Raw genomic sequence first — 17,529 nt, 5'->3', positions numbered from 1 at the left:
TCTCCCCATCATATGTATGGGAATCAGCCATGGCAGTAACGTTCCCAGAGTTTTTTAAGTGCCTGCTTTCCCAACGTCTCTGGTTAAACCCTACTTGTTGTTAACTTTAATGCAATGACAAAGCTTCATGTAGAGATACCACCCAGTTATGGCACTTACTACCAATGTCTGCTCAAGGAAAGGTGTTTAGCAGCTTCCACTCTTCTGAGTCATCCATTGCTCACCCCACTGATGAAAACTGGCTCATGGCCGGTGTTGTCAGTGGAGACCAAAGCTGACCATTCCAAGGACACTTGTTCAACAGTTTTGTCTTCTGCTTAACGCTCTGTTTTCTTAGGGGTGTGCCAGCTGTGGTTGACTTTGCTGCCATGCGTGATGCCGTGAAGAAGTTAGGAGGAGATCCCGAGAAAATAAACCCCATCTGTCCCGCCGATCTTGTAATTGATCATTCCATCCAGGTGGACTTCAACAGAAGGTGAGAGATTAGGATCAATACTTGGGTTTTCTGTTTTGTGCAGTCTTGCAGTTCAGGTCTTCCTTGTTGGTGTATGTAGATAAACAGAAGAAAATCTTTAAAAGATGTGTTCAGAAAAACTCAAACTTACTATAGATTTTCCAGTGAAGATTTTTTATTAGTAGTAGTAGTATTTTTTTAATGTTTTTTTTTTCTTTTTACTCCTTCTGGGGCCCAGGCTGAAGGAGAAAGCAGCTATCTGGTGATCACCACAGAGGCTCGAGAAGCCAAGTGGGAACCCACAGTATCTCTTGAGGCTTAGATCAGGGCAGGCATAGAATCAATTCTCTTCACAGTGACATTAATCAAAGCAAGTCCAGCCCTAAATTAGGGGTGGGGAATACACTCCATCTGTTGTAGGAATAACTGCCGGATTATACAGGGAGGGCAACCAGGTACTGCTAGAAGAATAACTGAATAGTTATTATCAACTATGAGTGAGGAAAGAGGGAACTATACCACATTCAGTGCTGGGGAAATTAATTATTTGGGAGAGAGAGCGATGCCTGTGAATTAAAGCTTTAATATTTTTTAAGTTAAATCATCAAAAAACTTAGAAGAAAATTATGTATATGTCAGATGTCTTGAGGAGACCTTTCTAAATTTAAAAAACAAAGAATGAAGCAAAAAAGAAAAAGAACTGTAGTTTTAATGACTTCAAAATTAACAGTAAATATCTTTAAAAAGATTTGCCACAAATAAGACAGAGGGTTAATATTCTTAATATATAAACAGTGTGCCTAATCCATTCAAAAATAGTAAAACTCAGCAGATAAATGGGCAAAGGAAAATGGAAATATCACAATAAAAGGAAAAGCAAGTGAACACTATATAAATCCTTTTCAACTTCAGAAGTAATAAAAAGTAGATTAAATTCTTGAGATACCATTTTCTCTTATCAGTGTAATTAAGGTTAGAAAATAAACATTATTAATTATAAAGGTGTCATGAAGGAGACACTTTTATGCACTGCTAATAATAAATTAGGAACAATGAAAGTAGTGTGTATGAAGATTATTAGAAATTGTCATATCCTTTGTGCTGGAATTTCCACTTCAGAGCATTACCCCTTCATAGATAATCTGGAAATTCAGGAGTAGCTTAATCACTAAATAGTGTTCATTAAATCATTATTTATAATAATGGAAACCTAGAAGCATTCTTAATGTCCAACAAAGGAGAATGATTTATTAAATTATGGTATGTCCTTAAAGTGAATTATTAGGTAACATTTACTGTTATAATTATAAAGTGTTTAATAACACTTGGAACATGCTCGTGTCAGAGCTCAATGAGCCAGATATAAATTGCATGTATAGTATGATCTCAGCTAGATGAAAAGTTATACAGAGATTAAAAGATTAGAAAAACTTCTAAATGATTTATTTCTGGGATTGTAAGAAGCTATTGTTTTTATAATAAAAACTCATTTAACAGTATGAAACAAACCATTCAAAGAGGAAAAAAAAAAACTTGCTTCCTTGGAGATTTAAATGGGTTCCATACAGCTTCAAGAGAACTGGGGTAACTGGCCATTCTCAGATTAAGGTTGCCATTGTAAAAACCAGATAAATTCAGGATAAAGAAAAATGTGCTTTGTCCTCTGAATTGACGGTTCTTGGAACAAACGGATCCTTAGCAGCTGTTCCCTTTCCTTTGGACTCTAACCTCATCCTTAGGCAACTTGTCTTTTTTTTTTTTTTTTTTTTGGTCCCTTAAATCACGTGAGCTCAATTTAATGGTTTGGTGTCAAAGGGAAGAATTAAAAATACATCCACAAAATGTTATTCAATTTGAGAAAAAAGATATTTCCCAACACCCCACTGCAGAATTTATAAAAGTAGCCTCGGGGCGCCTGGGTGGCTCAGTGGGTTAAGCCTCTGCCTTCGGCTCAGGTCATGATCTCGGGGTGCTGGGATTGAGCCCCGCATCGGGCTCTCTGCTCAGTCGGGAGCCTGCTTCCCCTTCTTCTCGCTCTGCCTGCCTCTCTGCCTACTTGGGATCTCTCTCTCTGTGTGTCAAATAAATACATAAAATCTTTAAAAAAATAAAATAAAAAAAAATAAAAGTAGCCTCACAAAAGCATGGGCAACTTTATCTTTCTTGGAGATTCTGATTGGCATTGATGATTGACCTTGATTTCACTGCCTGGAAGGTGAAAGGACTGGTGGGGACAGAATTGTAACTGTTTTAATGTCTGAAGTCTTTTGACTCAAAATTCAAAGAGCTCCTGACTGTTGATTATGCAGTATGAATCTGCGGTATCACAAAGTTCGCTGTAATTTATTTTTCCTCTTTAAACCTTGAAATCTATCAGCTCCAGTTTCAATTTTTTTATGGACCCTTTTCATTTATACTGCACTACTGAAAACATTATTATGAAAACAGCAAAGTCCAGTGGGGAGCTAGGGGGAAGGACTTTGATCCAAACTGATACCAAAATCTGGGAACACTTTTTTTTTTTTTTTTTAATGAAAGACAACATTTCTGTTAGAAGTATTTTCATTGGTGGTGTTTTGTTTTTATTGCTTGAATCTGGTTTTGCAATTTGACCTCCCAGTCTCTTTCTTCATTTTTGTAAGGAATTAAATATGATATGTCCCAACTTCTGTGAAACTGTGTGCTATGGGCTGATTTTCAGGTATTTCCAGACATGAACTAGAAAAACTGTGGATGGGGTGCTCAGATGATAAGTATTCCCATTTAAGTATTTCTGAGCTCTTTGCCTGGTTTGAATAAAAATAATTGGCCTCAACATTTTTAGGAATGAAGGGTCTAACTAACTCATTATTGTAAAGTTTTTCAAAGTTATCTCAAAAATAACCTTTAAAAAAAAAAAACCAACAAGATATCATAACAATTTCTGGCTGGATTTTGTGGGTATGGAAACTATCTCCTCTGGAAATACTGATGAGTATTTACAGAGGAGTACCATTAAATGTAATACTCAGAAAGTTTGAAATACATCCAAATCTGAATTCAAACTATGTAACTAAGGAGACATTTCCGCTTTAGTCTGTGAGGCCATTCATATTCAGAGACCTTATTAAAAGCTCAGTTGATTGGCGAATTTAGGGAAGTCCTGAGTGGTAGAAAAATCTGAATTCTAGGTCTGTTTACTCACTCATTCCAGGAACTAGCACTGTTAATTTGAGCCAAAAAAGGTGTTTTGTTTTAATGAGTAAATAGGCTTTCACCTGGAATTAACCTGTCTTACAACAGCCTAAGCATTACTGGCTTTTGCTTGTCCTGTGAATATGCTATTTAAGTCAGGCTGACGTGCCAGCATTCTCCGGGGTCAATGTCACCCTTCCAACCCTGCTTTTCTGCTGTCCTTCTAGTGCTGGGAAGGATCAGTGAGGGAAAGAGACCGTGACTAGTCATCCACAAGTGTTCCGAGTAGGAGAGCTAGAACCTGGGGCTCCGGGGTGGCTCAGTGGGTTAATCCTCTGCCTTAAGCTCAGATCATGATCTCCGGGTCCTGGGATCAAGCCCTGCATCTGGCTCTCTGCTCAGTAGGGAGCCTGCTAACCCCTCTTTCTCTTCCTGGTGTTTTGCCTACTTAGGATCGCACTCTTTCTCTCTCTCTCTGTGTCAAATAAATAAATAAAATCTTTAAAAAAAAAAAAAAAAGAAGAAGAAGAAGAAGAGCTAGAGCCAGAGGCATATGATTAAGGGCCCCATATGATTAAGAGCAATGTTCCAAGATGGCTTCCTTAAATCTGTTATAGACCTACTGTGTATTTGTTTAAGAAACAGGTTAGTTTAGAAGAGAGAAAATTAAAGAACACATGACTTCAGTGCAGTTGCTAAGTGGAGTAATCACGGAGAAGGAAGCAAATCATCCTGACCTGGGGAGTTGAGAGGGTTCTGCCGGGAGCATCACATGCTCCAGGTCCTGAAGGAGCTTTACAAGGAGGGAAGCTCTGGAAAAGGCACTCGGCACAGAGAGAATGGAGTGTGGGGAAGTGAGGTTTGGGAGAGTATGAGGGCTTCAGTGTGGCTGAAGCTGAAGAAGGTTTGGACCAGGTAATAGGAGAGGACTTAAAAAGGAAGCTTGAGGTCACACGGAAGGACTTCGTTTTTTAAGGCAAGGGATTCGTACTTTATGTAGAAATGGAAAGCCATTGGCAGGTTCCAGGTGGGGCATGATGATCTGTGCTTTAGCCAATGGATTCTGGCGAAGGTACAAAGGTAGGCCGAACAGACGGACAGGAGCCAGTTAGGCTATTTCTGGAATAAATGCTTTGGTAGTTGCAGAAACTAAGTGGTGGGAGGGGAGGTCATTAGATGATGTAGAAAAGTGGGAGTGGGGATGAGATGCGGGAAGGAAACGCAGGCATTAGGGTTTCACCCATTGACGGTGTGGTGTCCGCGGTATTCCTCATACAGGAAATGTGGATGTGGATGGAGCCCTCAGTGGACTAGTGAGAAAGAGATGAGTGCCTGGAGGAGCCGCCCTGGTCCAGAGACTGCTGTTCCGGGGGCAGCATTCTTGTCCTGCCTCATCCTCCTGTGCTGGCATCTCTCCTTTCTCTGCCTTTTGCTTTTCTCTAACACATACACTCACAGGCCTTCATACTCTGCATCAGGGATCAGCACATTTTTTTTAAGGACTAGTGGTAAATATTATAGGTTTTGCTGGCTGCATACTGTCTCCGCTCACATACCCTTTTTTTTTTTTACAACCTTTACCAATATAAAAATTATTGCTTGCTTGAGGGCCAAACATGGACAGGTATTGGGCCAGATTTAGCCTGTGGAGCTAGAATTTATGCCTGCCTACTCTAAGGCACCCTCAGGAACTGATTCCATCAAAGCAACTCACATGGGGGCCTGGGTGGCTCGGTGAGTCAAGCGTCTGCCTTCAGCTAAGATCATGATCCTGGAGTCCTGGGACGGAGTCCTGCATCGGGCTCCTTGCTCAGCGGTAACTGAATGTGCTCTTTGTCAATGCTAAGTGCTTCCAATCCTTTTTTGCCTAAGGAGCACCTGCCTGTCTTTATCTGGTTGATGCCACATGTCCTTCAGACTGCCTCAATGTCACTTTCTTCTGGAAGGTCTCCCCACCCCCAGTCTGAATCTGCGACCTTTTCTGAGTGTTCCCCCGATACCACGGCAGTGACTGTCACACTCTTACAGTTGCCTGCTTGCTTCTCTGCATCGCCCAGCAGGCTCTGCGCAGTGCATGCACTGCTCTTAGACCCTTGTGGTCCCAGCGGGGGGCACAGAGTAGGCTTTCTGGGTCATTAATAAGTGAAGGAAGAGCGTGGATGAGCCATAGAGAATGGTGGTAGGGGACAGGCCCCAGGGCCGTCAGACTTGGGCTCAGATGACAGCTCGATCATCAACAAACGTCTGGCCCTGGACAGGTAAGCTCAGCTCTCTGTGCCTTGGCTCCTCTTCTGCACACGGGGCTAAGAGTGGAATCTCTGTGAAGGATGGTTGTGCACACTGATGAGTTCATGTGTGCAAATCACGTGAAGCCTGTGACACGACTGTGCGCTGTGGCTGCCAGCGTTCCAGTTCCGGTTCCAGCGTATCCTAGCTGCATGGTCTTGAGCAAGTCTCTTAACCTCTCTGTATCTCAGTTGCCTCTTTTGGAAAAATGTGGGTGTTTGTGGCATCTAATTTAAAGGGTTGCCATGGAGACTAGATGAGAAAATAAATTTTAAATATTTAGAAGAGTGGCTCATGCCCAGTGAAGTTGGTAAGCATTAACTACTAATTAATGAAGTCTGAGTTAGGTCTCAGCTATTAATTCTACTATCCTTTCCTGTGTGCACGCCATCCATGGTTTGGTTTATGAGTGTCTTCTGTGTGCCTGACCTGCCAAGTCGTAACTCTGGTTTATTCTACCTTGACTCAAAACAATAGATGTGATTTGATTATAAAAATCCTGGAGAAGCTTCTTGATGCCCTGCTCTGCCTGCGTCATTCCTGATGGACTGAATGACTTTGAGTAAACCTCAGCATGTAATCTGCCCTTCATAGATGCTCTTGGGTAGCACCATCCTCCTCGGAAACCTCTGTCCAAGAGCTAGGAGATCGTGATTCTATAAATGCCCGTGGCTCCTGGCACTGCTGATCCCTGTCTCCCAAGAGAAGCAGATGAAAATGCCGCCTGGACCCGGCTCAGCTCAGAGAGGTGTTGTAACGAAGTCACCCATGGGAAAGGAGTACAGAAACAACAGTCCTTTCAGTATCTAAGCTGCTGTTGTCATCATAGTTGTCTGGAGTCTGTTCCTAAAAGTCAGGCTTTGTGATTAGATGAGTTTCAACTTAAATTCACTTAATGTTCGCTACTCACCGTGTATTGTAGGATCCCTTGACCCAAATGATAATTATTCTTTCTACTTTTGTCAATTCCCTCTCGTTTCCCATGTGAATGAATGTATCAGCACCACCTAGCAAGCCTGTGGATAAAATTGCCGGTGCGTCTGTTTATCACCAATAAATTCGACGGGTAACATGTCAAGCCTTAAAATGTATATATTTACCTTTTGTCTCTGACAGGACAGACAGTTTACAGAAGAATCAAGACCTGGAATTTGAGAGAAATAGAGAACGATTTGAATTTTTAAAGGTATGGGCGGAGTTTGGTTCCAAGGGTTGTTTCTTTATATCCGTGGGTACGAGGAGAGGTGCCGGGGAGGTGGGATGCACAGAAACACACCAGGTGCTCATGGTGTTCTTTCCGTTCTCAATCCTAGTGGGGTTCTCAGGCTTTCCGCAACATGCGGATTATCCCCCCTGGCTCAGGAATCATCCACCAGGTGAATCTGGAGTATTTGGCAAGAGTGGTATTCGATCACGATGGTTATTATTACCCGGACAGCCTCGTGGGCACGGATTCGCACACTACCATGATCGATGGTTTGGGCGTCCTTGGTTGGGGTGAGCATCGTTCCAGGTTCCTCTTCCATACAAGCTCTTCTCTAGTGTGTAGCTTGATTTCCACTCTTACCTGTGACATCCCAGGAGCATGACTTGGCACGATCTTTTGTCTGTTTTGTTTACTGCTGGATTTCTAGTGCCTAGAAGACGATCTCATGTCTCCTAAGCACTCAGTAATAATGTTTGGAAGAATGAACTGGCATAAAGGTTAGGGATATTTAGAATACATTTAGAATAAATGCAGATCACCTCTGTTTGTTAATAAATGGAGACTCCTGAACCCTATTTCTTTTTTTTTTTTAAGACTTTATTTATTTATTTGACAGAGATCACAAGTAGGCAGAGAGGCAGACAGAGAGAGAGGAGGAAGCAGACTCCCCGCTGAGCAGATAGCCTGATGTGGGGCTCGATCCCAGAACTCTAGGATCATGATCCAAGGGGAAGGCAGAGGCTTTAACCCACTGAGCCACCCAAATTCCCCCTGAACCCCATTTCTTCACCTGCTGTAGAATCAAGGGGATTTTGATGCAAGTATCCTGCGGACCGCACTCTGAGAAATAGTTGTTAAAAATTCCGTTAAGGGAAATAGGGAAACCAGAACCCAGCTCTGGACTAGTAAAGCTCTGTAAGGGGACTGGGTTATGCTTGCGGGATATAGTGAGGCACAGTGAGAGCGGTCCTCCGTCATGCCTTCCTTGCAGGAGTAGGCGGAATCGAAGCCGAAGCCGTCATGCTGGGCCAGCCCATCAGCATGGTGCTTCCGCAGGTGATTGGCTACAAGCTGGTGGGAAATCCCCACCCCCTGGTGACATCCACTGACATCGTGCTCACCATTACCAAGGTAACCATACCTGCCTCTTCCTGGCTGTGGCGGGTTTGGGGGACACACAGGGAGCGAATGTACAATGGAGTCCTCTTGGTTTCCATGTGCTCTAGGAAACAGGATGTTGATGATTTTTAAAAAGAGATAAGGGGAGAGTTCTGCGGTTAAGTGTTAGTTAATGTTCATTTTATTCTTCCGTGGCTGCATGGATCCTTTAAAACAATATTTTGAAAGTGCGAAAGAGTTCAGATACACAGAAGTTAAAGTGACATTCGTATGCGCCACCACAGAGAGTTAACAGATGGTAACACTTCCCACATTTGCTTCGGAGTTCTCCCTGTGTGCATATTTTTTAAGAAGTAAAATGAAATATTTATGGCTAAAGCCGTCCTCCGCATTCCTAGAAATAACCACTATCCCAAGGTTGTAAAACTCATTCCCAAGCGTGTTTATACTTAGACTACATTTTTCCACATGGTTCTTCTTTATGTGTAAATAACAAACTGCTTCTGTGGATTTAATGTCAGACTCTTTTAATTCCCTTCTCTGTATTCGAACTTCCATTGTTGTAAGGGAAGTTTCTCCAAGCTGGAAATAGTACTTTCTTTTTCCTTTTCTTTAGCTTTTGCCAGAAATTATTTTATTTTATTTTATTTTATTTTATTTTATGATTTGCTTGCTTTGCAAAAGGAGAGGAGCAGTTTCATTTTGCAAGATTATTAGAAAAGAGTGTTTTCGTTTTTTATTATCACAAACCTATTTTTGTCTGGTTATATAGTTAGGAGGCTTGGAATGTTAGGGATAACTACTCTCCTGTTAACGGACAAAAACTATTTCTCTTTGATTTAATCTTTATGGAATTTGGAATTGCATTTATTTGAATGCTGTAGGTCATCATAGATGTCTGTGCATTATTCTTCAAATGCAGAGTTATGTAGGACTTTCCCACAGAATTTAGCAGAAGCCCACATAACCTGAGGAGTCTGTCGTGTGGCTGTCCACACCACTGGTGAGACTGGCTTCATGCAGGCCAAGTGAGCCACAGAGGCCCCAGCCCTGGCTGATGGCATGTCTGGGAAAGAGATGGGAGTCACACTGGCTGATCTTTTGGTTACAATGAACTTGTACTTGTGTTTAGGAAATTTTTTTCATTATACCCTTGAAAATAAGCCTGTTACTTAATTACTAAACTAATGTAAGACTATTTAGGGTGGAAGAATTTATTTGATTTTTTGCACTTGTAGGCACTTCCAATGATCTCATAAGAGAGGAAAAGTCCTTCTCATCATATAAAACTTTTATAATGTTATTTGTGTTTGGGGCATTACTTTCTCTCTCTCTCTCTCTCTCTCGGGGGTAAAAATTGTTTTTGACATAATTTTAGATTTACAGGATAGCTGATGTAAATACAGATCAAACAGGAGAGTTCTGTTACCTTTCTCCCAACTTCCCCAAACATTAACATCTCACATAACCATGGTACATTAATCAAAATAAAGAATGTTAGTATGACACTATTAACTAAACTAGAGACTTCTCCAGTTTTTTCAATAATGACTCTTTCCTGTCCCAGGACCCAGTCTAAGATTCCCCATATTTAGTTAACATCGCTTTTAAAATTCTATATTTTAAAGTAATCAAAAATATGTTGGGCCAGTTTATTTTTTATGTTTCCTCACCAGGCTAGCTGATAAGAATTACAAAGTGCTAGTTCTGCATCTTAAAGATGGGCTCTTGAGTCTCAAGCTTTCTCTTATTCTGCTGCTCAGCACCTGCGCCAGGTGGGGGTCGTGGGCAAATTTGTGGAGTTCTTTGGGCCGGGAGTAGCCCAGTTGTCCATTGCTGACCGAGCTACCATTGCGAACATGTGTCCAGAGTATGGAGCCACTGCTGCCTTCTTCCCGGTTGATGACGTTAGCATCAAGTACCTGGTGCAGACAGGTGAGTGCAGACAGCCCTGGGTCAGGCTTCCTGGAACTCCAAAGATCAGAGCACTGCCTTCTGCCTCTGCCCCTTGGAGTGCACAGGGTCTCATTTATAGGTTATTTTTTCCTTTTATCTATGGAATCAAAATGGTCATTGGGAATTCAGAAGATACGACAAAGACACGGTGTAGCCAACCAAAAGGGCTCACGTATTTGGAAGCCTAAATATTCATACTGGTCTTCTACTACTGGTTATTTGATGGGAAGCAAGTGATCTTAGTAATGAAGGTGTGCTCTGACAATTAACTAAGCCTGAGGTCCTCTGAATGGACGATGATAACCAAACAGAGGGGGAGTATTTACAGACAGGACCAGAATCTGCTTCAGAAAAGAGTCCAGATCAGTTAATGACCCCTAGTAAAGAGCACCCTCAGCCAGAGAGTCAGAGTATTAGACAGAAAGTTGAAATATCAGCAAAGGTTTGGGTGTGTGTGTGTGAGCAGAATGCACCTTACTTGTGTAATTACTGGTGGAGACATTCGTTTCACCAGGAAATCTTTTACTTATTTACTTATTTGTCAGAGAGAGCAACACAAGTAAAGTCGCAGGCAGAGGGAAAAGCAGGCTTCCCGCTGAGCAGGGAGCCCAATGTGGGACTCCATCCCAGGACCCCGGGATCATGACCTGACCCAAAGGCAGATGCTTAACCAACTGAGCCACTCAGACATCCCTTCAGCAGGAAATCTTAACCTCTGCTACTTGTTATTTCTTAAAATGCCCATTTAGGTCGTGATGAAGAAAAAGTAAAGCAAATGAAAAAGTATCTTCAAGCTGTAGGAATGTTTCGGGATTTCAGTGACCCCTCTCAAGACCCAGACTTTGCCCAGGTATGAGAGAGTGCATTCCTTTTCCTCTAGGCGGTGATTTTAGTTGTGTATGTTTTTTTCTGAGGGGGCATACTTGTAGGAAATTAGTCACTGCCAAGTCATCACAGAAGAACAAGGTTTTCAAAGACTAAAACAATTAAGAAGATAAGGAATTATAAACCTAAAATGACTTCTTCCTTTTCTCTTGGCCATTAGGTTGAATGTGTGTTCCCTTTCTGACCTACTGATTGACTCCCCTAATGTGGAAGACCTTTGGAGAAGGGCTTCACCAGAGAGAGTAGGGCTATTTAAGGGGCTCATCTCATCACTATAGATGGAAAAGAAATGGAGGTCAAGCATAGCAATTAGTTCTGGTTTATCCAGTGACTTACCTTCATTCATTCTCCAGGGGGCAAACTGATTCCACATTTTTCTGGATTGGCAAGCCTGGATGGTCACCAGGTCACCCTGGTTGTTTCACAGCACACCTGAGGGAAGGAAATATGCAGTCAGACCCAGGCCCATTGCCTAGCATTGATGACTGAATGGCAGCATCCTATCAAATCAATTTAGAAAAAAGTACAATGGTTTTTGTATCATTTTAGTAGAAAACCCATCTCAAACTAAGATCAGCATTAAAAAGGATGCATCGGCTTTGCATTTGGAAAAATGCATGCGTAGAAGATGCTGGTCAGCAGCTAGGCACACATTCTGGTCTTTCTGGGAGGTGACAGGGCTTTCTGCCTGTCCCATGCCACTTACGTTCCCATCCTGATCTTTGGAAATTCATTCCTTAGGGATTAAGAAGAACGTTGAGTCCTTGTTTATGAACGTGATCCCAGGACCCTGGGATCATGACCTGAGCTAAAGGCAGAGGCTTAATCAACTGAACCACCAGGCGCCCCTTGTTTTTGTGGTTATGGTGTTTTCAGTTCTCTAGCCCAGCTTGCATTTTTGCTCTGAGGGTATAACATCAGCTCTTGACTTCCTTCTCTTTTGGGGGGGGACAGGTTGTGGAATTAAATTTAGGAACGGTTGTGCCTTGCTGCAGTGGACCAAAAAGGCCTCAGGACAAAGTCGCCGTGACTGACATGAAAAAGGACTTTGAGAGCTGCCTCGGAGCCAAGGTATGGGCTGGGGAGAGCCAGGTGGAAGTCCCCCCTCCCCACCCAGCCCTATTCCCCATGTCTTAGAGCCACACTGCTTTCCACTCCCCCCCACCATGACGAAGGCTCCCAAAGCCTGATGCTGACGGCATTTCTTTTCCATCCTGAAGTCCTCAGTGCCTGTCCCATTGGCCAAGAGCCGCACAGCTTCCTTAGAGCCCATCACCATCTGTGAACACAACCCAGCCTGAACATCTACTTTTCCTATGACTCTCTTCACACTGTGCACTCGACTTGCCCTGGCTTTTCTGGCCATTGTACTTCTGTTCATGCCCCGCCTCACCCACCTGCATGGCTCCTCCCTCCCCCTCCCTTCATGTCCGTGCCCCTCAGCCTCCACAGCGTGGCCTTACATCTCACAGCAGAAAGTCATTGGTCCCTCATTTGAACCTTCCATGGCACTTGGTCTGAAACCCTTGGATGGCATCCATGTTCTTGAACTTACATTGCTGGTCCTTTATATTATATTATATTATTTGCCGGTCTGATTTCCCTTACTGGATCATATGTTTGAGTGAGGGTTTGTGTCAGCATCACCAAAGTACCTAGTGTCTTATATGCAGATTTTCAATGAACATCTCCCCAAATGATGATTAAAATATGTGATATGTTTTATCGTGGGGCCATTAGCATGACACCAAAAGTTCAGCTGTACTTGATTTGCCTTATTGACCACGATTAGTTGAATCTGGCCAAAAGGACACATTTTTCTAAATTTCCATCATGTTAGAATCCGTGACCGTGGTTCATATCCATGAAACTCTACAATAATGTCATCTGGTTTAATTAGACTAACTTGGAACTAAATTTGTAGTTGTAAGCAAGTCGTTGTTAATAGGACTTCAAAGCAGAGTGAGAATCAGAAATTATGACTGTCTTTTATAAAGATTTAAGAACAATAAAGAGGCTTTCATTTTTCTGTTGCATTTCAGAGTTCATTGGCCGAGATATTTGTTTTTCTAAAAATTGGCTTTTGAAATTATACGTACAAGGTATTTCTTTTTCTTCTAAAGTGAGAACATTTCACAGTGTTTTTTCTTCCATTTTTTTTTTCTTTCCCATAGCAAGGGTTTAAAGGATTCCAGGTTGCTCTGGACCATCATAATGACCACAAGACGTTTATCTACAATAATAGCGAATTCACCCTTACTCATGGTTCTGTGGTCATTGCTGCCATTACTAGCTGCACAAACACCAGTAACCCATCTGTGATGTTAGGGGCAGGTGAGTGTCGGCCTCTCCCCGAGGTCATGGGGACACGTGGGTGGGAATCTTTCAAGATGCTACCTTGGGGCCTACCTGAATCTATGTGCAATTCCCCAAACCTTTTCTTTTCCTGATGCAGAAATGTGTTGGTCCAAAAGTGTTTATACAATAACAAGTGTCCAAAGCAAAGTATGTAAAGTAGAATACATAATGCATACTTATCTTTAGAATTAATGCAGAAAATAAGTAGAAGAAAGCAAAAAAAAAAAAAAAATTTCTGGTAAGCTTAGAATCTTGTGTCAGACTCTAAAAGAAAAAAAAAACTATTTTCATATCACAGATTAGTGTCTGCAAAAACCCTGATAGGCCTTTTTGTACACCGGACTTCAGTCTGTCTCAGAAGTATTTTAAGTATCTCTGAATTAGGGCACAGGGAGCTTACTTGGCTCTTAAGCAATTCTGGTCAAGTAGTTAATATTATATACAGAGTTTTATTAATAGAAGTCTCTTTAGTGTCAAGATTTTTTTGTCATTCCCAAGAGTTCCTTTTGTGTCCATAAACCAAAGATCATCAAAAAGTTCTTTCTTTAAAAAGTGTACACGTACATATGGAACACCTTTGTTCAAGAATTCATGCATTGATCCCTAAGCTTTTTGTGTCTGGAGCAAACGAGTTTCCTTAAGACAAGTCAGTAGCTTGTCTGTAGATTCTTGTGCCTTTTTACCCCCACTCATTTCTTTCCAAATTCTCTGATATGTCATAAGAATGCACCCAGCGTCTCTGCAGTAGTCTCTCTATTTGCCAAAATTCTAGCGGCAGAGAGCTCTTGATTTTCTCCTTTAAAAGAATACCTGGGGACTAGATTTTTCCTCTACCCTGACCATACTTCTCACTAACCAGTACACAGTTTATACCCTTTAAGAAAGGGCGCTACCAGTTATAATCTTCATCCAAATAAAACGTAATCAGAAAGATTATTTTCCCTCCAAAAGTTAAAGTCGTAATTCTATAATATATTCCTTAATATTTTTAAGTTTATGTCTTCAAAAGAAAAAGCCTATCTCTTTCTTCATTTCCTTGACTAATTTTGAGTTTACTGTGTATGTGCAAATACCTTTGGGTCAGTGAGTTGTTGATTTGTGCTAGGCAGCAGAAGGAACAGTAAGCACCGTGATCAGGGCTTTGTTGGGCGGTGGCAGGCGACACAGATGGAGGGGTCAGTCTCCTAAAACCACCCCGGCACCGAGAGCGGGCGGCCACCCAACACTGTGTCGGTGTTTACCATTTCACAGGACTGTTAGCAAAGAAAGCTGTGAATGCTGGCCTGAACGTGAAGCCTTACATCAAAACTAGCCTGTCTCCTGGAAGCGGTGTGGTCACCTACTACCTGCGGGAGAGCGGGGTCATGCCATATCTGTCCCAGCTTGGGTGAGGAGGCATTTTCTTTTATACTGTCACTTATGTCGTATTTTATTCCACACGTATCACGCCGCATCACCTTGTAACATGCATCACCTTCTCTGATGGTATCTGATGCGTCTCATCAGCCGGTGAGCAGACTTCCACCCTTACATTCCTAGAGTCAGGCCCTCCTGTGGACAGTTGTGCTTGTTGTTCATCAGACAAGGGTGCCCTTGAAGGGCAAAGCAGGGCTGAAATCAAGCCTGTGCTTTGATGTGGCGCTGCAGCCTTCTGGGGGGGGGGGGTGTCTCTTCTCAATTGGCAGAGGTCACGAGATGGGCTAGTGCTGGCTCAGCAGCTGAGAGGCTACCGTTGGGCATGAAAATAACTGGCTAAACATGTTTTAATTCCTTGGTTTAAACAAGACATTTGTTACCGAATACAGTTCCTCCAGTTTCCCCCCTATTCCTGATTTGGATGAGAAAGATTTTATTTGTATGTCTCATAGAAGTCGAAGTCCTTATTGATTATACAGTCAAAGTAGTGAATAGAGAAATTAAATGGTGATGGGATTTCAACTTTTAAAAAGCCTAGATAGGCTCCTTTTTACAATTTACTCAGAAAAGACTACATGAGTGATCTAGAATGGATGAGTAGTATATTAAAATGCTCTACCTGGCTGGCTCAGGTGGTAGAACATGTGATTCTTGATCTTAGGGTTGTGGGTTCAAACCCCACGTTGGGGGAGAGATAGTACTTAAAATTTACAAAAAATCTTTACAGCACTCCTGAGAATGAAAGCTTTGTAGAAACAGGACTACACTTATTCCACATCCCTCCGTTCTCTGTGAATCAGCTGTCTCTAGAACTGTCCCCAGCAGAGCAGCTCACTGGGACTCACTCTCCATCTCGCTTCTCTTCTGGTGGCTAGGTTTGATGTGGTGGGCTACGGTTGCATGACCTGTATCGGCAACAGCGGGCCCTTACCTGACCCTGTGGTCGAAGCCATCACGCAGGTAATGACCGAGGAGCCTGTGGGGCTCTTTTCATGTGATGTGTGACCTGAATGCTGATAATCTCAGGAAGTCCCAGGGCAGCAGGGGTTGTGTTCAGACCTAGGGTATTTGAATCAAGCTAACCTGACTAGCTGTCGACCTTGTACCTCAGTTTTCGCACCTGTAAATTGGGGATGACGATAGGACCTGTTTCACAGAGTTGTGAGCATGGAGACGACAGTGGATGTGAAGGACTTGGCACAGTGCCCACACACATGGGCTCTGGGACTACACACAGCTCCAGGACTCTGTGTGCCTGGCCATCTGCAGCCTGGCTCAAAGTCAGGCGTGTCTCCACATAGACAGTGCAGTCGAAACTGCATTGCATGGCCTTGATTTCTGTCCCATAAATTCTGTAGCACTGAGAAGCACCATTTGGTTTGCATGAATTACAGAAGCCATGGAGGTCAGTGTGGCTTCCTTTAGCTTTCAACTGTTGGACTTTCCCTCCTGTTCTCGGGCCCTGGGCAGCAAAATCACCAGTATGCTGCCTTCTGACACACCTGGATTTCCTCGGGAGCAGAAACCATGTCTCTTGGTGTCCTTGGCCACAGTCTCCCCAGGGACACCCATGCATGCTCTTCTCCCCACAGGCAGAGGACCAAGGGAAAGGGAGGTTAAAGAACTCCCACTGTGATGGGAGCGTTCCGCAGGTGGTCTAAGACAGAAAGCCTGGCCCCCTTCTCCGCGTCACCAGATCTTTCTCTTGCCGGACACAGGGAGACCTGGTTGCTGTTGGAGTACTCTCTGGGAACAGGAATTTCGAAGGTCGAGTCCACCCCAATACCCGGGCCAACTATTTAGCCTCTCCGCCCTTGGTGATAGCCTATGCAATTGCTGGGACCATCAGGATCAACTTTGAGAAAGAGCCGCTGGGTAAGATGTCGTTTGTGGCTGCCCTTTTTGTTTTCTGGTGAATTCAAAAATATTACTGGAGGGAGAGTAACCACTTTTGTTAATAAATAATGAGGCATAGGTAGGTGGTCGGTTAGTTCAGCTGGTTAGAGCACGGTGCTAATAAATAATGAGGCATAGAACTGACGAAGATGAGAAGAGTATTTTCTTTTCTCCCCATACACAGCCAAGACAGAACTGGAACAGACAAAAAGCGACTGAAGGATAAGGGATGACAAAAGGAAATCTGAAAAGTCAGAGAGAGCATACTATTCTGGCTTCATCCCCAATTCTTCTCTTTCTAGCTCCGTTTTTTTTTTTTTTTTTTTAAATTACTTTTCAGTGTACTAGATTTCATTGTTTATGCACCACACCCAGGGCTCCATGCAATCCGTGCCCTCCACAATACCCACCACCAGGCTGGCCCAACCTCCCACCCCCCGCCCCTTCAAAACCGTCAGGTTGCTTTTCAGAGTCCATAGTCTCTCATGGTTCATCTCCCCCTCCCAATTTCTAGCTCCGATTTTATCTGATATGGGGCACTGTTTTAACATATCCAGTTTGGGAACATGTCTCAAATAGTTCAGCCTCCCCAAATCCAGAGAAATGATGCTTTTTGTTTCCTTTCCTCTGGAGGTCTTGCTGTGTCCTCCTCTGTCTGGTCTCCGCAGATTCAATAATATGACAACGGTGCCCCTTCAGTTTACTGTTAGGAGATCACCACTAGAGCTAGAGTCGATTCTCATGTGTGGATTCGGTATTTGCAAATTTGCCTCTTCAA

At 42.9% G+C, this 17,529-nt stretch overlaps 1 protein-coding gene across 3 annotated transcripts in view; it reads left to right on the top strand.

Annotated features, from left to right (window-relative positions):
- Positions 1 to 17,529, top strand: part of ACO1 (aconitase 1) — a 56,415-nt gene that overhangs the window by 23,630 nt on the left and 15,256 nt on the right. For all 3 annotated transcript variants that reach the window (XR_004277323.1, XM_032306964.1, XM_032306962.1), the window contains exons 4-14: positions 338 to 475; positions 7,031 to 7,100; positions 7,228 to 7,411; positions 8,113 to 8,252; positions 10,004 to 10,175; positions 10,946 to 11,046; positions 12,036 to 12,152; positions 13,256 to 13,415; positions 14,691 to 14,826; positions 15,731 to 15,815; positions 16,574 to 16,730. Coding sequence is in view for 2 of the 3 variants with exons in the window: in XM_032306964.1 (XP_032162855.1) it covers positions 338 to 475; positions 7,031 to 7,100; positions 7,228 to 7,411; positions 8,113 to 8,252; positions 10,004 to 10,175; positions 10,946 to 11,046; positions 12,036 to 12,152; positions 13,256 to 13,415; positions 14,691 to 14,826; positions 15,731 to 15,815; positions 16,574 to 16,730 (1,460 nt within the window). In the remaining variant the exon portion in view is untranslated. The remainder of the gene's footprint in view (positions 1 to 337; positions 476 to 7,030; positions 7,101 to 7,227; positions 7,412 to 8,112; positions 8,253 to 10,003; positions 10,176 to 10,945; positions 11,047 to 12,035; positions 12,153 to 13,255; positions 13,416 to 14,690; positions 14,827 to 15,730; positions 15,816 to 16,573; positions 16,731 to 17,529) is intronic.

The sequence above is a fragment of the Mustela erminea genome, chromosome 12, assembly GCF_009829155.1.
Source record: "Mustela erminea isolate mMusErm1 chromosome 12, mMusErm1.Pri, whole genome shotgun sequence".
Taxonomy (NCBI): domain Eukaryota; kingdom Metazoa; phylum Chordata; class Mammalia; order Carnivora; family Mustelidae; genus Mustela; species Mustela erminea.
The sequence above is the reverse complement of the archived record's forward strand: the minus strand, read 5'-3'. Positions and strand labels throughout refer to the sequence as shown.